Source organism: Rousettus aegyptiacus, unplaced genomic scaffold (genome assembly GCF_014176215.1).
Source record: "Rousettus aegyptiacus isolate mRouAeg1 unplaced genomic scaffold, mRouAeg1.p scaffold_m13_p_10, whole genome shotgun sequence".
In the NCBI taxonomy this organism is placed as follows: Eukaryota; Metazoa; Chordata; class Mammalia; order Chiroptera; family Pteropodidae; genus Rousettus; species Rousettus aegyptiacus.
The window spans coordinates 49,694,855-49,710,110 of record NW_023416285.1 but is presented as its reverse complement, the minus strand read 5'-3'; the positions used below and the strand labels follow the sequence as shown (position 1 = coordinate 49,710,110).

The 15,256-nt window shown below is 40.0% G+C and overlaps 1 protein-coding gene across 2 annotated transcripts in view; it reads right to left on the bottom strand.

Annotated features, from left to right (window-relative positions):
• Window positions 1-15,068, bottom strand: part of PPEF2 (protein phosphatase with EF-hand domain 2) — a 29,384-nt gene extending 14,316 nt beyond the window's left edge. The window contains exons 1-10 of one of the 2 annotated variants that reach the window (XM_016156003.2): window positions 13,433-15,068; window positions 9,827-9,943; window positions 6,050-6,177; window positions 5,843-5,900; window positions 4,728-4,903; window positions 3,323-3,437; window positions 2,269-2,315; window positions 1,304-1,470; window positions 814-850; window positions 573-722 (exon numbers count right to left, since the gene is read on the bottom strand). In XM_016156003.2, coding sequence (XP_016011489.2) covers window positions 573-722; window positions 814-850; window positions 1,304-1,470; window positions 2,269-2,315; window positions 3,323-3,437; window positions 4,728-4,903; window positions 5,843-5,900; window positions 6,050-6,177; window positions 9,827-9,881 — 933 coding nt within the window. In that variant the 5' untranslated portion in view covers window positions 9,882-9,943; window positions 13,433-15,068. Of the gene's footprint in view, window positions 1-572; window positions 723-813; window positions 851-1,303; window positions 1,471-2,268; window positions 2,316-3,322; window positions 3,438-4,727; window positions 4,904-5,842; window positions 5,901-6,049; window positions 6,178-9,826; window positions 9,978-13,432 lie in introns of those variants that run through there. The other variant, XM_036227837.1, reaches the window with a different exon arrangement.
• Window positions 15,069-15,256: the final 188 nt, after the last annotated feature.

The window sequence follows — 15,256 nt, the reverse complement described above, 5'->3', positions numbered from 1 at the left end:
AAATAAACATTTAGCCATTGTATCTGAAGTTTTCTGCCACTTCCGCCAGATGTAGTTAATACTATGTCCACTTATTGAGTACAAATTTTGTAAGGCACATGCGCATATATTTTTGTTTAATCCTCACAACATCTATGATATAGTTATTTATATCTCTATGGTATAAATTTAGAAAATGAGGTTACAATAAGTTAAGCAACTTGTTCAAGTTCACATAACTATAGGTAGCAGAACTGTTTTCTTTTAATCACTTGATACACTTGAATGGTATCTTAGGCTTCTCTACTCCAACTGCCCAGAATTATCTAGATCAGAGATGACAAACAAATGACACTAGCTGCTACTCCCCACGGTCACATCCATGACAGACATCACTAATTTTTCACAGCATACTTGCTCCTGAGCTTAGCTGTGGATTCTCAATAGTTTCTCTTTTTGATGATTTAATGGCTTCTCTTAACAGTCCTTATTAAGTCAACTGGAGCCAGCATGTGAGATGATATTTATTTTATACTGGCATTTAAACTATACATTATTGTGAAATTTGCACTATTTCATTATTCAGTCAGTACCTTGTGCCTGTCTAGTTTAGACAAAAGCTCCAGGTCAGTCATGTCTGACACTCCACCATGAAGAATCAGGACTTTCTCATCAACCAGAGTGGCCAATGGAAGCCAACAAAAAACATCTTGCAGTATTTTTAGTATTTTCTTGCCATGTGCCTGAAAAATGATATGAACAAGATATTAAGTTTCAAATAATCACTCAACTTTTCTGAACTGAGAGAAACTTTTACTTTTATAGGCAACGTACCTTATATTTATGCATCACTTCCTTTGTGAAGCCATATCTAGATTTAGAAGCAAAAATAGATATCATATTTAGTAATAATGTTTATGGCTTGATTGCATTATTATAAGAATGCATGTTCTATATACATATACTTAACTATATAGAAAAGAGACTAATCTCCAAAATGTTTACAATTACAACATTATCTCTAGGTAGAAAAATTATATTTTAATTTTCTTCTTTTTGCTTATCCATATTTCTTACTTTTTCAATAGTGAACTTTTATTGTTTATATGATAGAGTACAATATTTGAAAAAAATTAATGGTTTTATTCGAATGGTAGGATACGTGTAAATTTTTAAAATCTTTTAAAATGTTATATACTGTGTATTTTGTAAAATTGGAAAACTACTTTTAAAAGGCATCTAACAAATAAGAAGTTCTGACAAAATATCTTTTAACAATTGCAGCAAGTGAATATCAGATACCCAAGCCCGTTTTGGTTTGTACCGTAAGTTCACCATATGGTCCTCGTGGTTTCCTCGGTTAAGATGGAACTCTTTTGGGTAAACCAACATGAAGGCAAAAAGAACCATCAGGATCTCTACTGAATCCTTGCCTCTATCGACAAAGTCACCATTGAACACGTAGGCCCTTTCTGGGGACGGGAGGCCATTCTTCCCAGGGAAGAGACAAGTCCAGGAGGAGGCGGTGAGAGAGAGAGTAGGAAATCAGGTTAAGCCAATGCGCATTTGACAGTTGCCTCAGATCTAACACCAGTTCTGAGCTTTCTGGTTCTCTTCCATATATGAAATGTCAGTAAAAGACAGAAATATTTTTATTGGTCTTATGTTATTTTTCCAGCCAGTCTGAGGTCATGACACGCTCATCGAAATAAATGCTTTATACAAAGCCAGAGTGTTGCCATGTGGTACATGTAAAGGGCACTGAACTTGTGATCCAAAGACCAGTTTTAAGTTCTGGCCTCACTGTCTTTAATTAGCAATAACAGCTGCCATAGATTCCTCAGGATTAAACAAGACAATACATGGCAAAATGCTTGGGGAAATGTAATATGTATAGTTCTATTAAATTAATAGAATATTCTTACATGTTGTTAAAGGCTCTATATTTTATAACTAAAAATGGATATGAAAATCACTTTCAATTGCTTTGATAATAAGTAATTTTCTTTATTTTGAAAAAAATCAATTGCTAAATAAAGATTCCTTCTCTTTATTAACCTCAGATTATGTATTTTTAAAGTAGTTTATAAAAATATACTAGAATATAATGCAGTGTTGGCTTTTATATATTTGCTATTATGTATTTTAATATTTTATGTATAAATATACTACATATCTTTAATATTTTTTAAATCCAAGCAATACTTAAGCTTCTGTTAATAGATAATATATTTAAACTTCTAAATTAAACCTAAGAGTAAGACAGGAACTTAAATTGAACATTCTTACCTTATAAAATATAAATATCAAGTCATCCAACTGGCCATGTAAATCTCCTAACAAAGACAGAGAAAGAATATCATTTTTGATTGGTCCTTACCATTGTTTCTCAGTTTTACTATAAAAAGGAAAATACTCAGAACAGACTAACAAAGTTGAAAAACTTATGATTACTCATTTTTCTGTATGTAAGATAGGGATAAATATTCATTTCCCTTGCTGCAAGGATAGTTAATATTGAAAGCAGAAAGCATGTTGCTTTTCTTGCATAATTGTAATAAATAGTAAATAACCTATATTCTTATTGAAGCAAAGATGGGACAGAATAGTGCCAGGCTGCAGACCCAGCTGAGAATGGCAGAGGTTTTGCCTCATCCAATGTAGGGAACTGCAACTCACCGAAGGGCTGGCCAGTCTCACGAGATTTTTCAAGAAAAGTTGGAAATCTGGATTTTAATATGAAATCCTTCTATTTTCAAATGTTGGAAACTAATTTTAAAAATTTAAGACCATTTTAGGGCAAACTAGACCTATCTGCATGTGGCCTAGAAGTGACATTTTACAATCCTTGATGTACTAGTCTGCCTCTCCTAAGTTAAAGTGTGAGGCATCGATCTATAATGGATGTTAAAACATCACTGAAAACATAAGGAGATGGAGAAAATCATCATTAACAGGATTTCTGTCTGGGAGAATATATGTGATGGAAGCAATACTTCACTAGGCATCAGGGCTCTCTCAAGTAACAATCTATAAACTGTCTTCCAACGAGGGAGGGTCTGGCTATTTGCAGGGATTTTGTTCTAATGGAGAGCACGAGTTTGGGAACTCATATATGAATTGCTTGAGAAAATAAGGCAGAGGGTGGTCCCTTGCACCCCACTGTCCTCCTTTACTGTACCGCCTCTATTTTTAGTAAGTGTGAAGTGAATTAGTGTGGAGGGAACTTGGCCGCCCACGTTGCCATCACCCCTCCTCCAAGTCCCACCTTTCCTCCTCCCTTATCACAGCAGACTTTCTTGTTTGGGTCTGGCTTGTAAAGCCATTTCTAACCAGCTCTTACCACACACTGTGATCTCCTCGCTGTAACAGGTTGAGACCCGGTTGATGTTTGGCAGTTGTACCAGGTGTTTCCTGGTCTCATGCAAAAGATTCAAGACATAGCGAGCATGGAGCTGCTACTAGGAAGAAGAGGAGGAAGGGAACAAAACAACACTGGTATTCCTGATGGGAGATGGACCTCACATTTACAGGTAATGACCCCATCACCAACCCCAAAAGTGGCCTTAGTAGACTGCCCCAGGACCTTATGCATGGATCCTTTCTTTTCTACCCATCTTCTACCCTTGTTTCTGCTTTTCACTGTCCCCCAAATATTGGACCCATTTCCTCTTTCCTATGCACTCTATGAAAGTCTCCTTTGCCTTTAGCTACGGAGAAACACATGGTTGTTTCAGTGAAGTGTGAATACGCACATGCATGTTGATGGTACTGAGTGATCCTGACCTTACTGGAAAAACCATCCCAACTCCTCCTGCAGTGAATTATATTCATATAAAAGAGGGGAAAGATTGGAATCTGGCATAGAGCCAGAATCTGACCACTTCTTGCTACCTCTGCCTCTACCACTAGGGTTTCAAGACACTCTCATCTTTTGTCAGGACAATTGCAGTAGTTTCTTAACTGTCTCCCTGCTTTGGCCCTTGCTCCCTATACTCTATTCAGCAAACAGAATGATAATTTTAAAAAGCAAGCCAGATGATATCATTCTTGTGCCCAATGGCTCCCTATCTCTTTCAGAAGAATAAAAGTCTACTCCTGCCCCCCGCCTCCATCTCCTAATGCTCTTCCCTAGCTCCCTCCTCTCCAGTCACGATGGCCTTCCTGAGGTCCCTGAGCAGTCCAGGCAAGGCACTGCGTCAGGGCCTTTCCATTTGTTCCCCCTGCCTGGAATGATTTTCCTCAGATGTCCACACGGCATGTTCCCTCACCACTTTCAACCTGTGCTCAGAAATCACCTTTTCAGTGACACCTTTCCAGACCACTCTATAAAACTGCCATCTCTCCCACCTAGAATTTAGTTTATTCTTTGGCACAGCTCTTATCACCTTTTAATATAATATATAATTTCCTTACTTGTTATTTATTATTTCTTGTCTGTCTCCCCACTAGAATGTCAGCCCCATGAGGGCAGGGGATGGTGTATCCCCAGTGCCCAGAACAGTGCCTGCATATAGCCATGCTTAATAATTATCTGCAGGATTACATGACTAGGAAGAGAAGTTTTCAGTGCATAAAAAGCGGCCAATCAGCCACAGGTCCTAGAGAAGCAAAGAGGGAATGGAATCTCTCTAGCGTACCCATGACAAGAACATCCTAAACCCAGGGCCATTCCTTCTGTGCTGGTCTGTTCTCCCTCCACACCTGACATGGAGTTGATAATGACTCAGGTTCCGGGCTGAACTTACTTGCTTCAGTCTGAAAGCTTCCACCAGGGCAGTTGCATGGTCAGGAAGGAGTGGGAAGGAGAGGTGTGGCCCTGTGTAATTATCTGGCACCTCTATGGATTCATAGTCACTGAATTTCTCCAACTCAGAGTCCCGGGGAACTCTTTCCTCAGTAAACATGCGGTTCAAGAAGTCCCCTAGTCAGGACAGAAAAGGTGGGCCAGATTATGATCAGAGATGTGCAGTCCATAGGCAATGCAGATTTCTTCCCTGGACTGTACTTGAACTGGGACCTGGCATTGGCTCCGGCACAGGAGAGGAGAAAGGAAAGGGGCGAATGACAATGGATTAGGATAGGCAGGAGGAAAGGTTATGTTCTTATGTTAATTCTATTCCACTTTTATTTTAAAAGATATAGATTTGTCGGATGTAGAAAGGATGGAAATGCAGAGGCCTAGGTTTGTAAGAAGGAAAGGGAAAAGCTATGGTGGAAAAAAAAAGTTCCCAGGCATTTATGGTGCGCTTGGAGAATGTGGCAGACGCTTCAGATCTTTCAGTGCCCTCCAGGCAGTTTCCAGCTGCCTGCCTCTGCATCTGTAGCCTGAGGGCTTTTTTTTTTTTTTTTTTTCTGGGTCCATACAGAGTCCTGCTCCCTAAGCCCAAAATGCTGGGGATTAGCAAACCTTCCCATCTGCCCCTCCCAACAGCCTTCAAACAATGACTCTCAGGAGCCGACATATAAGGACTCAAGTTCCCTCTGCCTTCAGGAGAGATCATTCTGATCATTCTGAGGGACCTGTTTTGCACTATCTCTCAGGCATGTGAGTTGCTGGCTTAGTAGCCCACCATGTCTTGGCTGCCTTCCAGTTCCTGAATCCCTTCCCACGTCTTCCTCACACCCCCTCTGTTTCTTGTATTTAACAAATAAACTTGTACTGAAACTCTTGCATCTAGGCGTGCTTCACAGAGAACCCAGAATACAAACCTGCTCTGCCAGATATTTGTCATCGTCCTCCTCGCTCATTCCTGGCCCTCGCTAGATTCACATTTTCACTCCCTGTGCGTTGCCCCCCACCTCACCCCCAGATCATTGACCCTAAGGCAGGAAGACATACCCTGTGGCAGTTCATACTCACTCTCGTTGTGACTGCTGGGTGTGAAGTGATCCACAAGGTAGCTGAAGAAGTCATGGAGCTGTAGAAGAACCCAAGAAGACTTGGCTTCAGAGGTAAGTGGGAAGAGAACCAGGAGTGGTCCAGATCAGCTACACCGTCTGGGCACCTGGGCCTTGCTGTCCAGGGAAGGCAGAGCCGGAGGCAGCCCCGCCCCACATGCCACCATACCTTGACCTGGTCTTGCTGCCCAGCATACTCGATAGACTGGAAGATGCTCCAGGTGCACTGCCGCCTCATCTCCAGGCGTGCCATGTAGCGCCGGTACCATTTCTGGATTAGGGCCGCTGCCTTGAAAGCTGTGACACCGATGGAGAAGCAAGCCTGTGAGCTGGAGCCCCCTCAGCCTGGGGGGAGTTGAGGGGTACCCTTCCAACTATAACGTGGGGACAAAATGGTGGGGAAAGCACCACCCATTGCTACCGGCAGGAAAATTCAACTTCTCACTGCGGGGGTACTCTTTTTCGCTATTCCTGCCTTCTACACCACCTTCATTATGGCCTCATGGTTATGTTAATATAACCAATAGGAGGGTTATTGGAATTTCCACTTTTTGATGAAGACATTTATATGTGTAGAAATGAAAAGATTGGACTGCTGGGATTCTGAGAATGATATGAAGACTGAAAAGATCCCAAGGATGTGGCATTTTTAAAGAGTAGGTTAATGCTGCGCTGGGGAGTGGGGGAAGGGCGTTTTGATACTGAAACAATAGACTGGATGTCAGAAGACTTGAATTCTGAACCTGGAACTGCCCTGACTAGCCATGTGGCCTCAGATGAGCCACCTTCCTGGGCCTCAATGTCCTCACCTAGAAAAGTGTATGAACCAGGTGACGACGAGGGAAACAAACAACAAACAAACACACACATTGCTAGGTACTATAATGTCACGTGGTGATAAGTGCTTGCTGGGTCCTGTGCTGGCCATCCCCATATTCTGACATCCCCATCACAGTACTTCCATGATTGTATTATCAAACCATGAGCAGCCTTTGGGCTTCTCCTTTTGCCAGAACCTGTGCCAGGTGACCATGTACCACAAGATGGCATGAGTAGGTTTAACTCTTCATAGAGGCTTTAGGACCTGTGATCAGGTGCTGCTACTAGAGAAGAGGACAGCTGTCCACGCAAATAACTAGATTCTTCTTAAGCTCCAAGGCCGGGATGTGCTGTCAGTGATGAATGGAGTATTTGTAGATAAAGCTGCTTTACAAAGGAAAGCCTGGAGGTCAACCTTGTGAACAGTAGACAGATTGATTTAATATATTTAGCTTGCATTAGGGAGCTAATAGAATTCTTACTGATTTCCCTGAGAGGAAAGACAATGGTAGGGTAGAACAAGAGGATCTGGGAGGAATTTAAGCAAAGATGAATTATATTTTCTATGACTAAAAGTGTCATACTCTAAGTATTGAAGGTACTTACTAAGAGCTAAGTCATGAGGTTGAAGCTCTACCAATTGAATTCTGTAAATCCATGTTCGGAATAGTGAATGAAATACTACAGACTCTCTAGGAACTTATGGGAAACACACAGATATCTGGACCTCGCCCCAGACCTACAGCATCAGAATATTTACAGGGAACCTGGAAATCTGGAGGTTTAATAAACTCCATACATGATTCTCACTTGCACTGAAGTGTAAGCAACACCGAGGACGATCATGGCCATCAATTTCTGTGAAAATGTTGGCTAATATCTTGTCTCAAGCATTTTGAGTAAGGTGCTACTTATTGGATATACTTATATCCTCTGTCCTGCTTTAGCTGGTTAGAGCAGGGGGTGCAGGCAATGCCTCTTTCTCTGTTTCTCTGGTTTTTGTTTTTGTTTTTTGTTTGTTTTGTTTCGTTTCCCTCCCAGTCCTCTATCCAGAGCATGGATTACCCTTTAATTGAGACGGGTGGGCCCTGTCAGGTGCAGGATAGTTTTAGATCCTAAACCTCATCCTCCCTTCCCAGCAACACAATACAATGTACTTGAGCTACTCTTGCTCCTGCTTTGTGTAGGCTAAATCCTAGGGTGTCCGTTACAAATACACCTGGCTGTTAAAAATCCCTTCTTAAGAACAAGACAAACATATGGGGAGAGGGAGGACAAGGGGCACCAAGACACCAGATACTGAGGGAAGAGCTGTCTTTGAAGTAGAGCCTCCAGCCCAGCTGCCCAGAGGATAGGGGCAGACCACTCAAATGGGCCCATAGTAAACTCTTGACCCACAAAATCATGAGCAGAACAAAATGGCTCTTAAGCCATGAGGTTTAGGGATAGTTTGTCACATAGCAACACACTTACAGGAATTATGTAAATCCAATTACTTATAGGAATTGTTTAAATTTTTTACAAAATTTTAAGACAAATTTAAATCAAAAATGAAAAAAATAAGTCTCTAGAAATAAAAATCAAAAGTTAAACAAGTGGATATGTGTATAAGCTGGTGGACTCACCATGCAGAAAGGAATTATTTCAAATGACTTGAGAGTTCATGCATTTATACATCTCTAGTGGATATACCCAAAGAAAAAGAACTACAAAGAAATCTTATAAAGTGTTCACTAATCATATTGTTTCTAATAGTATTGTTATTATCACTCCGAAGCTATTATTTATATGTTATAAAATAGGATGAATAATACTATATTTATGTCATTTGAGGAAAAAAAAGATTTTTAATAAAGAGAAAAGAGATATAAACATCATATCAAGGTTGTTAGGTAAAAATATTATGATCCTAAATACAAATGGATCATTATGATTTTTTTTCTTTAAATAATACATATTTTCTAGATCTGTTCACTAAAATGATATAGAAACAATAATCAACCTGGTAGCAAAGAATACCTCACACCCTGGAGAAATACGCATCGCTGGTCTGGGTCCAAAAATATGCAAGATGAGTGTGGGACATGTTGCCAAACTAGAAAGCAAGGAAGTCGCAAACTTACGGAGATACACAGGTCCATGTAAACAAGGTGCTGTGACCATTTCCCCTCGCTTCCTCCCACATCTCTAGCTGCTTCTACTTGGCCTCCTTTACTGGCTCATCCTCTTCTACCTGATGCTTAAATACTGGAGTCACTCATGGCTCTGTCCTAGGCCCTGGTCTTTGATCAGGCTTTAACCTCACTCTAGGCAACTTCAGTGATCCCCATGGCTCCAACAACCACCTATACTCCGATGCCTTCCAAAAGCATGCGTCTCCAGCCTCACCTCTCTCCCAAATCCAGATCTGAATACACAGCTGCCTACTCAGCACTTCCACCCACATGTCTCATTGGTGCCTCACATCCAACAAGTATAAACTCATTGTCTTCCCTCCATTCAAACTTGGTTCTTCCCCATTATTTTTACATCAGTAATCGGAAGTATCATCGGACCACTTTTGCTAAGCAGAAACCTGGAGGTCATTCTCCATCCATCCTTCTTCATCACCCCATACATCTAATCAATTGGAGCCTGTCAATTCCACCTCCTGATTAGGATAAAGTTTGAAATCCTAGAAGACCCTGAGTCATCTGGGGTATGCTTACCTCAGCAGCCTCATGCGATGCTATCCTCCAACGCATTCACTTTGGACCATTCAGTTCCTTGAATATGCCTTGCTTCTTCCTACCCTGTGACCTTCAAACATGCTGTATCCTCTAAATGAATGCTCTTTCACCCCCTTTTGCCCAACCTGTTTCACTTATTTGTGCATGTATAGCTTGAGATAAACCCCAATGAACATTCTGACTCTTTGAGTAAATTTTAATTGTCAGATTTATTTCACCAAGTCCTAAGGTATTCAGCTGAACCTTCTGCTGGTCACATCACAAGTAGAAGAAGCTGAATTTCAAGAGTTGCCTGAGGACAAATATAATGGTTTCCTGCTTCTATCCTAGAAGTCCCTCCCTATGCAAGATGAGCTTTGGGGTACCCAGAGCTAGTGCAAGAGGTAGGAAACACATACCTTTCTCTGCATTCTGGAAAGCAAAATGGTGTTGGGTTGAGGTGCCGCTTCCCATGGTGTAAGTACAATGTTTGTGCAGGACACAGATAGCAAGTCCAAGGGAAAGTGAATTGTTCGCTGGCAAAAGAAAGGGGAAGTCCACAGTAGAGATATTCAAGCAGAGTATTAGTTCAGGCGGACAAAATTATCTGTGAACTTTGTCTCTCACATCATAAAAAAATGTGAGATTATCGTGTGAGAGTAACCTTCCTCCACCTCTCCAGGCTCAGTGTATGAAACGTTCCTCCCCTGAAAATTTCCTCCACTTCTCATCTCATATCTCTCCTATGTTTTCAACCTTCCTAGTGGCTTTTCCATTGTAATCGAGAAACACACTGAGGTCTTTTCTCTTCTCAAAGCAATTCTTCCTCCTCCTCCTCCTCCTCCTTCTCCTCCTCTTTCTCCTTCCTCCTCCTCCTCCTCCTCCTCCTCCTCCTCCTCCTCCTCCTCCTCCTCCTCCTCCTCCTTCTTCTTCTTCTTCTTCTTCTTCTTCTTCTTCTTCTTCTTCATCCTTTGATTTCCTATATCCCTTTAGCTATAACCCAACCTCTCTTTTCTTTTCCACATTTCCCTCAAGAGTAAACTACATATATTCTCCTCAATTCCTCTTAAGATCACTTTTAACATCCTCACAGTTGATTAAAATCTTTCATGTCAGTGTCTCCAATGTCTTCATTTTTTCCGTCCTTACCTTGCCAGAACAGCAAGCCATCTGTCTCCACAAGTCACACTCTGATTATAATTCTACTCCATGGGCTTCCATGATGCCAGACTGCCTTGTATTTGCTCCTGCCTCTCTAACTATTTACTCTCTCTCCTTCTTGAGCTCATTCTGTCTATCCCTTAAATGCTGATTTTTACTTGTAGTCTAGTCTCAAATGTGACCTCTCTTCACTCTACATATATGCTCTCCAGATGATTTAATCAATCCTCACATTTTCAACTACCCATTCCCATCCTTCACATCTATACCCTCATCACAGGCCATCACTAAATATTAGCCCCATATACCCAGCTTCCTGCTAAATGTTCACTGGAATGCCTCAGATGCCAGGTATCACAATTAGATACCTCCCAGAAGCCTACTTTTCCAGCCTCATCTCTCTTCTCTCCTCTCATCAAACTCTGTTCTTTGACTACCATGACCTTTGTGTTTTGCTCTTACCTGGAATTTTCTTCCTATGCCACTCCCCTAAATGTGACTAACTTTACTCACTTCTTAAGTCTAACATTAGGCACCAAACTCCTTAAAGAAGCCAGTTTGACATGCCCCAGAGCTTCTGAATATCCTGTTCACATCTCCATCATTATTAGAATTTTCTGCTTTGTCTGTCTACCATTAGACTTGAGTTCCTTGAGATCAAAGACAGTGTGTGAGAAAATTTATCATTTTTATCTCTAGGACTTAACATGGTACTTAACACATAGGAGAGAATTAAATAAATATTGAATAAACATTATGTCATATTTATTTTTATACACAAAAATGAATCTTTTTCTAACTCTTCTTAGGGTAAGAACACGTCCCTCCCTCAAATTTCAGAAGCAGTAGAAGGCATACTGTCTCAATGCAGCATTGTTATGCACTGAATGTGTTTCCCTAAAACTCACAGGTTGAAGCCCTAGCCTCCATTATGATGGTATTTGGAGGTGGGGTCTTTGGGAGATAATTAGGTTTTGATGAGGTCATGAAGGTAGAGCCCCATGATGGGGTTAGCATCCTTACAAGAAAAGGAGGCGTAATCTTATTTTCTCTCTCCCTCTCCGTCTACCTCCCCTCTTTCTCTCTCCCATGTGAAGACCCAGTGAAAAGGTGACCACCTACAAGCTAGGAAGAGAGTCTCACCAAGAAGCAAATCTGCTGGCACCTTGATCTTAGACTATTCGGCCTCTAGAACTGTGAGGAGTAAATGTTGGTTGTCTAAGCCACGCGGTCAGTGATATTTTGTTATAGCAGCCTGAGCTAAGACAGGCATAAATTAATGGGACGGATACTGATTATTGCTGGGTCAAGAATTGTAATTGTGTAAGTCTTCTTTTACCCTTCAGGTGCCGTGTCCCTCATAAGTTTATAAATTCGAATGCAGTGGTAGCATAAGACAACCTTGTTAAATCATCTACCCTATAAAAAGTGTTGAAGGTAGAAATATGACACCGCTACAGCAGAAGTAGTAACTATCATGAGCCAATAAATGATTTGAAGCAAACATTACGAATGAAAGAAATAAAATCTCCCATCAGGCAGCATATCCACTTGCAACTAACTCTGGGTCCCCAAAGAAAGAAAAAATGTGCTTTTTATATCATGGGAAAGTGGGAAAAGGCATCCAGCTATCACTGTAAAGCATAGGTGTGTAGGATCCTTGCTTTGGGACTTCATGGCCTCCTCTGTATTTCTGTTGTGCATGGATCATGGTAACTCCATTACAGGGTTATTATGAGAGTGAAATAAGGTTATATATGAAGAGTACTTTGCAAATGTTTGTCATTATCCTGAAAAACATAGATGAGGAACTTCTTAAGTGACATTCTCAGAAATCTCTTAAAAATTGCCTCCCCCTAAAATAAAAAGCACTTTAAATATTGATCAGTACCGAACTGACAAAATACATCAAGGTACATTAAAAAACAATGGAATAGTATTTAGCCATGATCGGCCATGACAAAGAACAAGGCGAGTCTATATGTAATAGTACAAATATATTCCCAAGATACATGGTTACAGGAACCAAAGCCAATTGCAGAACAGTATGCTTCATTCATGTAATCTCATCTATATAAAAAATATATCATAAGTGTATAATCAAAGAGCATTTACCAAACTGTTCATGATGATTATCTAATGTGGTTGCATGAGAAATTTTCATTTTTAATTTATATAGTTCTACTGTAACTTTTATAATTAAACATCAGTAAATTATATTTTTCAAATACTTTTGCATATAAGAAATTAGGTGACTCTGATGAATAGATACCACGTGTAGCTGGCTTAAGAGAAGTGTCATCATCTACAGACCAGCAGAGAACGTTCTCAAAGTCACTAAGAAAAATGAATAGAAAGGAGAAATAAAATAATTCTCAGGGCACAAACTCAAACAGTGAAAACTTCATAAGGTCAAACATGAAAAATTACCTTGATGTAGCCTCATATTGTTGAACTGTTCTGCACCTTTTGGTAATGACTAACTGCTTCTCCTGCTGGTGAGTATCCAGCTGAGCTGGAGTCTCAGTAACTAGCACATCTACACCTAATGGCTGAGACTTCTTGTCCTTCTAGGGTTTGACTTAGCATCATCTATATCTGACATATTCATCTAAAAAAATGTAGGTATTTCTTTTCCACTAAGTGAACCCCCAAAATTGAAGGAAGATTCATTACCCAGGACTGGAAGACCTTGAAACGTGCAAGCAAAGACCCTCCCTGGGTGAGTCAGTGAGATAAAAAAGGGGATTCCTCTGACCTCGGTCGCCTAACTAAACCTATATTTATTTCCCGTGTGAAAACATGTTTGTGGCCCTCATGATCTCACTCATTTCTATAATTCAGGCTAGAAAGAAAGCTCTTACCTTCAGTGTTTTTTACCAAGGAATACAATAGAGCAGGAACCACTTTAACACACAAGTGTGATACCCATCCTGTCTTCAGAGTTGGCTGAGGGATCCCAGGCTGATCTGATTTCTTCCAGATCTAGAGTCCAATAAATAAGGTGCAGGCCTAGTTTGCCATACCTTCTCCTAGAATGGCAATGATGATATCCATAGCCTGGCCAAATCAGGGTTCCCCACCTCATGGCAGTAGGCACCCCTTAACCTCAGATCAGGCCTTCAAGAGGATTTGCAAGGGGAGACTGCACAGTCGGGTATTTCCCTCACATGCAGGGCCAGCTCCTGATGACAGTTTCTCCACCATTCATTCCCTCCTGTCCAGTGTTCTAAGTCTTCTTACGCTCCCAGATTAGGAGGCTGTGTTTCTCTAGTCGTGTCTGAGAAGCCTGAGCTTCTTAACCCAGAAATAGAATGCTGACAAGGCAGCAAGCCTCCAGAGACAGCACAAGGGATCCTCGCTGAAGCCACACAGGAGGCCAAGGCATTTTTCCTGGCATCTGGCTTTTCTCTGTTTGCAAAACATGATTGAAACATCCTGCCCTTTCTTGTTTACTCCTATTATGGATACTTTTTCCCTAGGATATAACCTAAACTGCTGTTAATCACTATTCACAGACAACTTACTTTTTCAATAAATCTAAGATACTCATGTGTGTGCTGGTAGGTACTAAATACTACATGAGAATTTGCAAAGAAATTGATACTTTACTTACTTGTATTTAGTAGGTCAAGCTTGTTAATTGTTTTTCAAATCTTCTTTATTTGTTTTTCCTGAGCTGCTCATCTTTGAAAGAAAATTTCTTGAAGTGATAGTGAAATGGTTAAGTACAGATTTAGCAATTTATTTTTATATTTATGAGTCTTTGCATTATACATTTTAAGCTAAGTAATTAGATTAAATCATATGAATTGCCACTGGCAATTATAATGACAATATATGAAGGCTTATGGCTGTTTTCTTGGTAGAAGGTAACTTACCAAAATAAAATATCACTTTGCCCTTTAAAACCCTTTTTGCCTTTCTTTTGTCTGATATTAATATTTTCACACTCACTTTCTGTGGGCCCATCACACTTCCACTGCTCGACTCTGCTATCTTCAGCTCATTTTTTATTAGTAGTTGACTATTGATACTTTTTCTACAAATTGATGAAAAGTTAAAAGACTGATAAAATCTTGTATTATTGAGAATATGAGAAAAAGGGCCCTCTCCATATACTACTAGTGGGAATGTAAATTGTTTCCTTTTCTTGAAATTAAACTAGATTAACTTTTAATTGTGACAATAAATAATGTATTTACTTTATTAAATTACAAATTTATAATAGATAAACCTTTTGGTCTAGAAATTCCACCTTTAAGTATCTTATAAAACTAAATATCACACAAAAACGTATGTAAGAATTTTTATGACCATATTATTTTTTATCATAAAATGTTAGAAAGAACTTAAAAGTTTAAAAATTGTAGAATGGTTAAACAAGTTATCATACATATATACGGGGGGACACTGCATAGCCTTTTTTTAAAGTAGATCAATATCCTGTCATGAAAAGGCACTCATATTTTTATGTGAAAAAAGCAAGCTGCTGAAATATATAAATATATATATATATAAACTAACTTCAATTTTTAAAAAAATGTATATTGTGTAAACCATATTTTCTAGTTTCCACATTGATCCTTTGACATCTTGGGACCGCTCTGATCAGACAAGGAGTGTCCCTCTCAGGGTTAGCTGATCCTAGAGATGGCAAAGGATTTTCACATGCAAACACTGGTCCA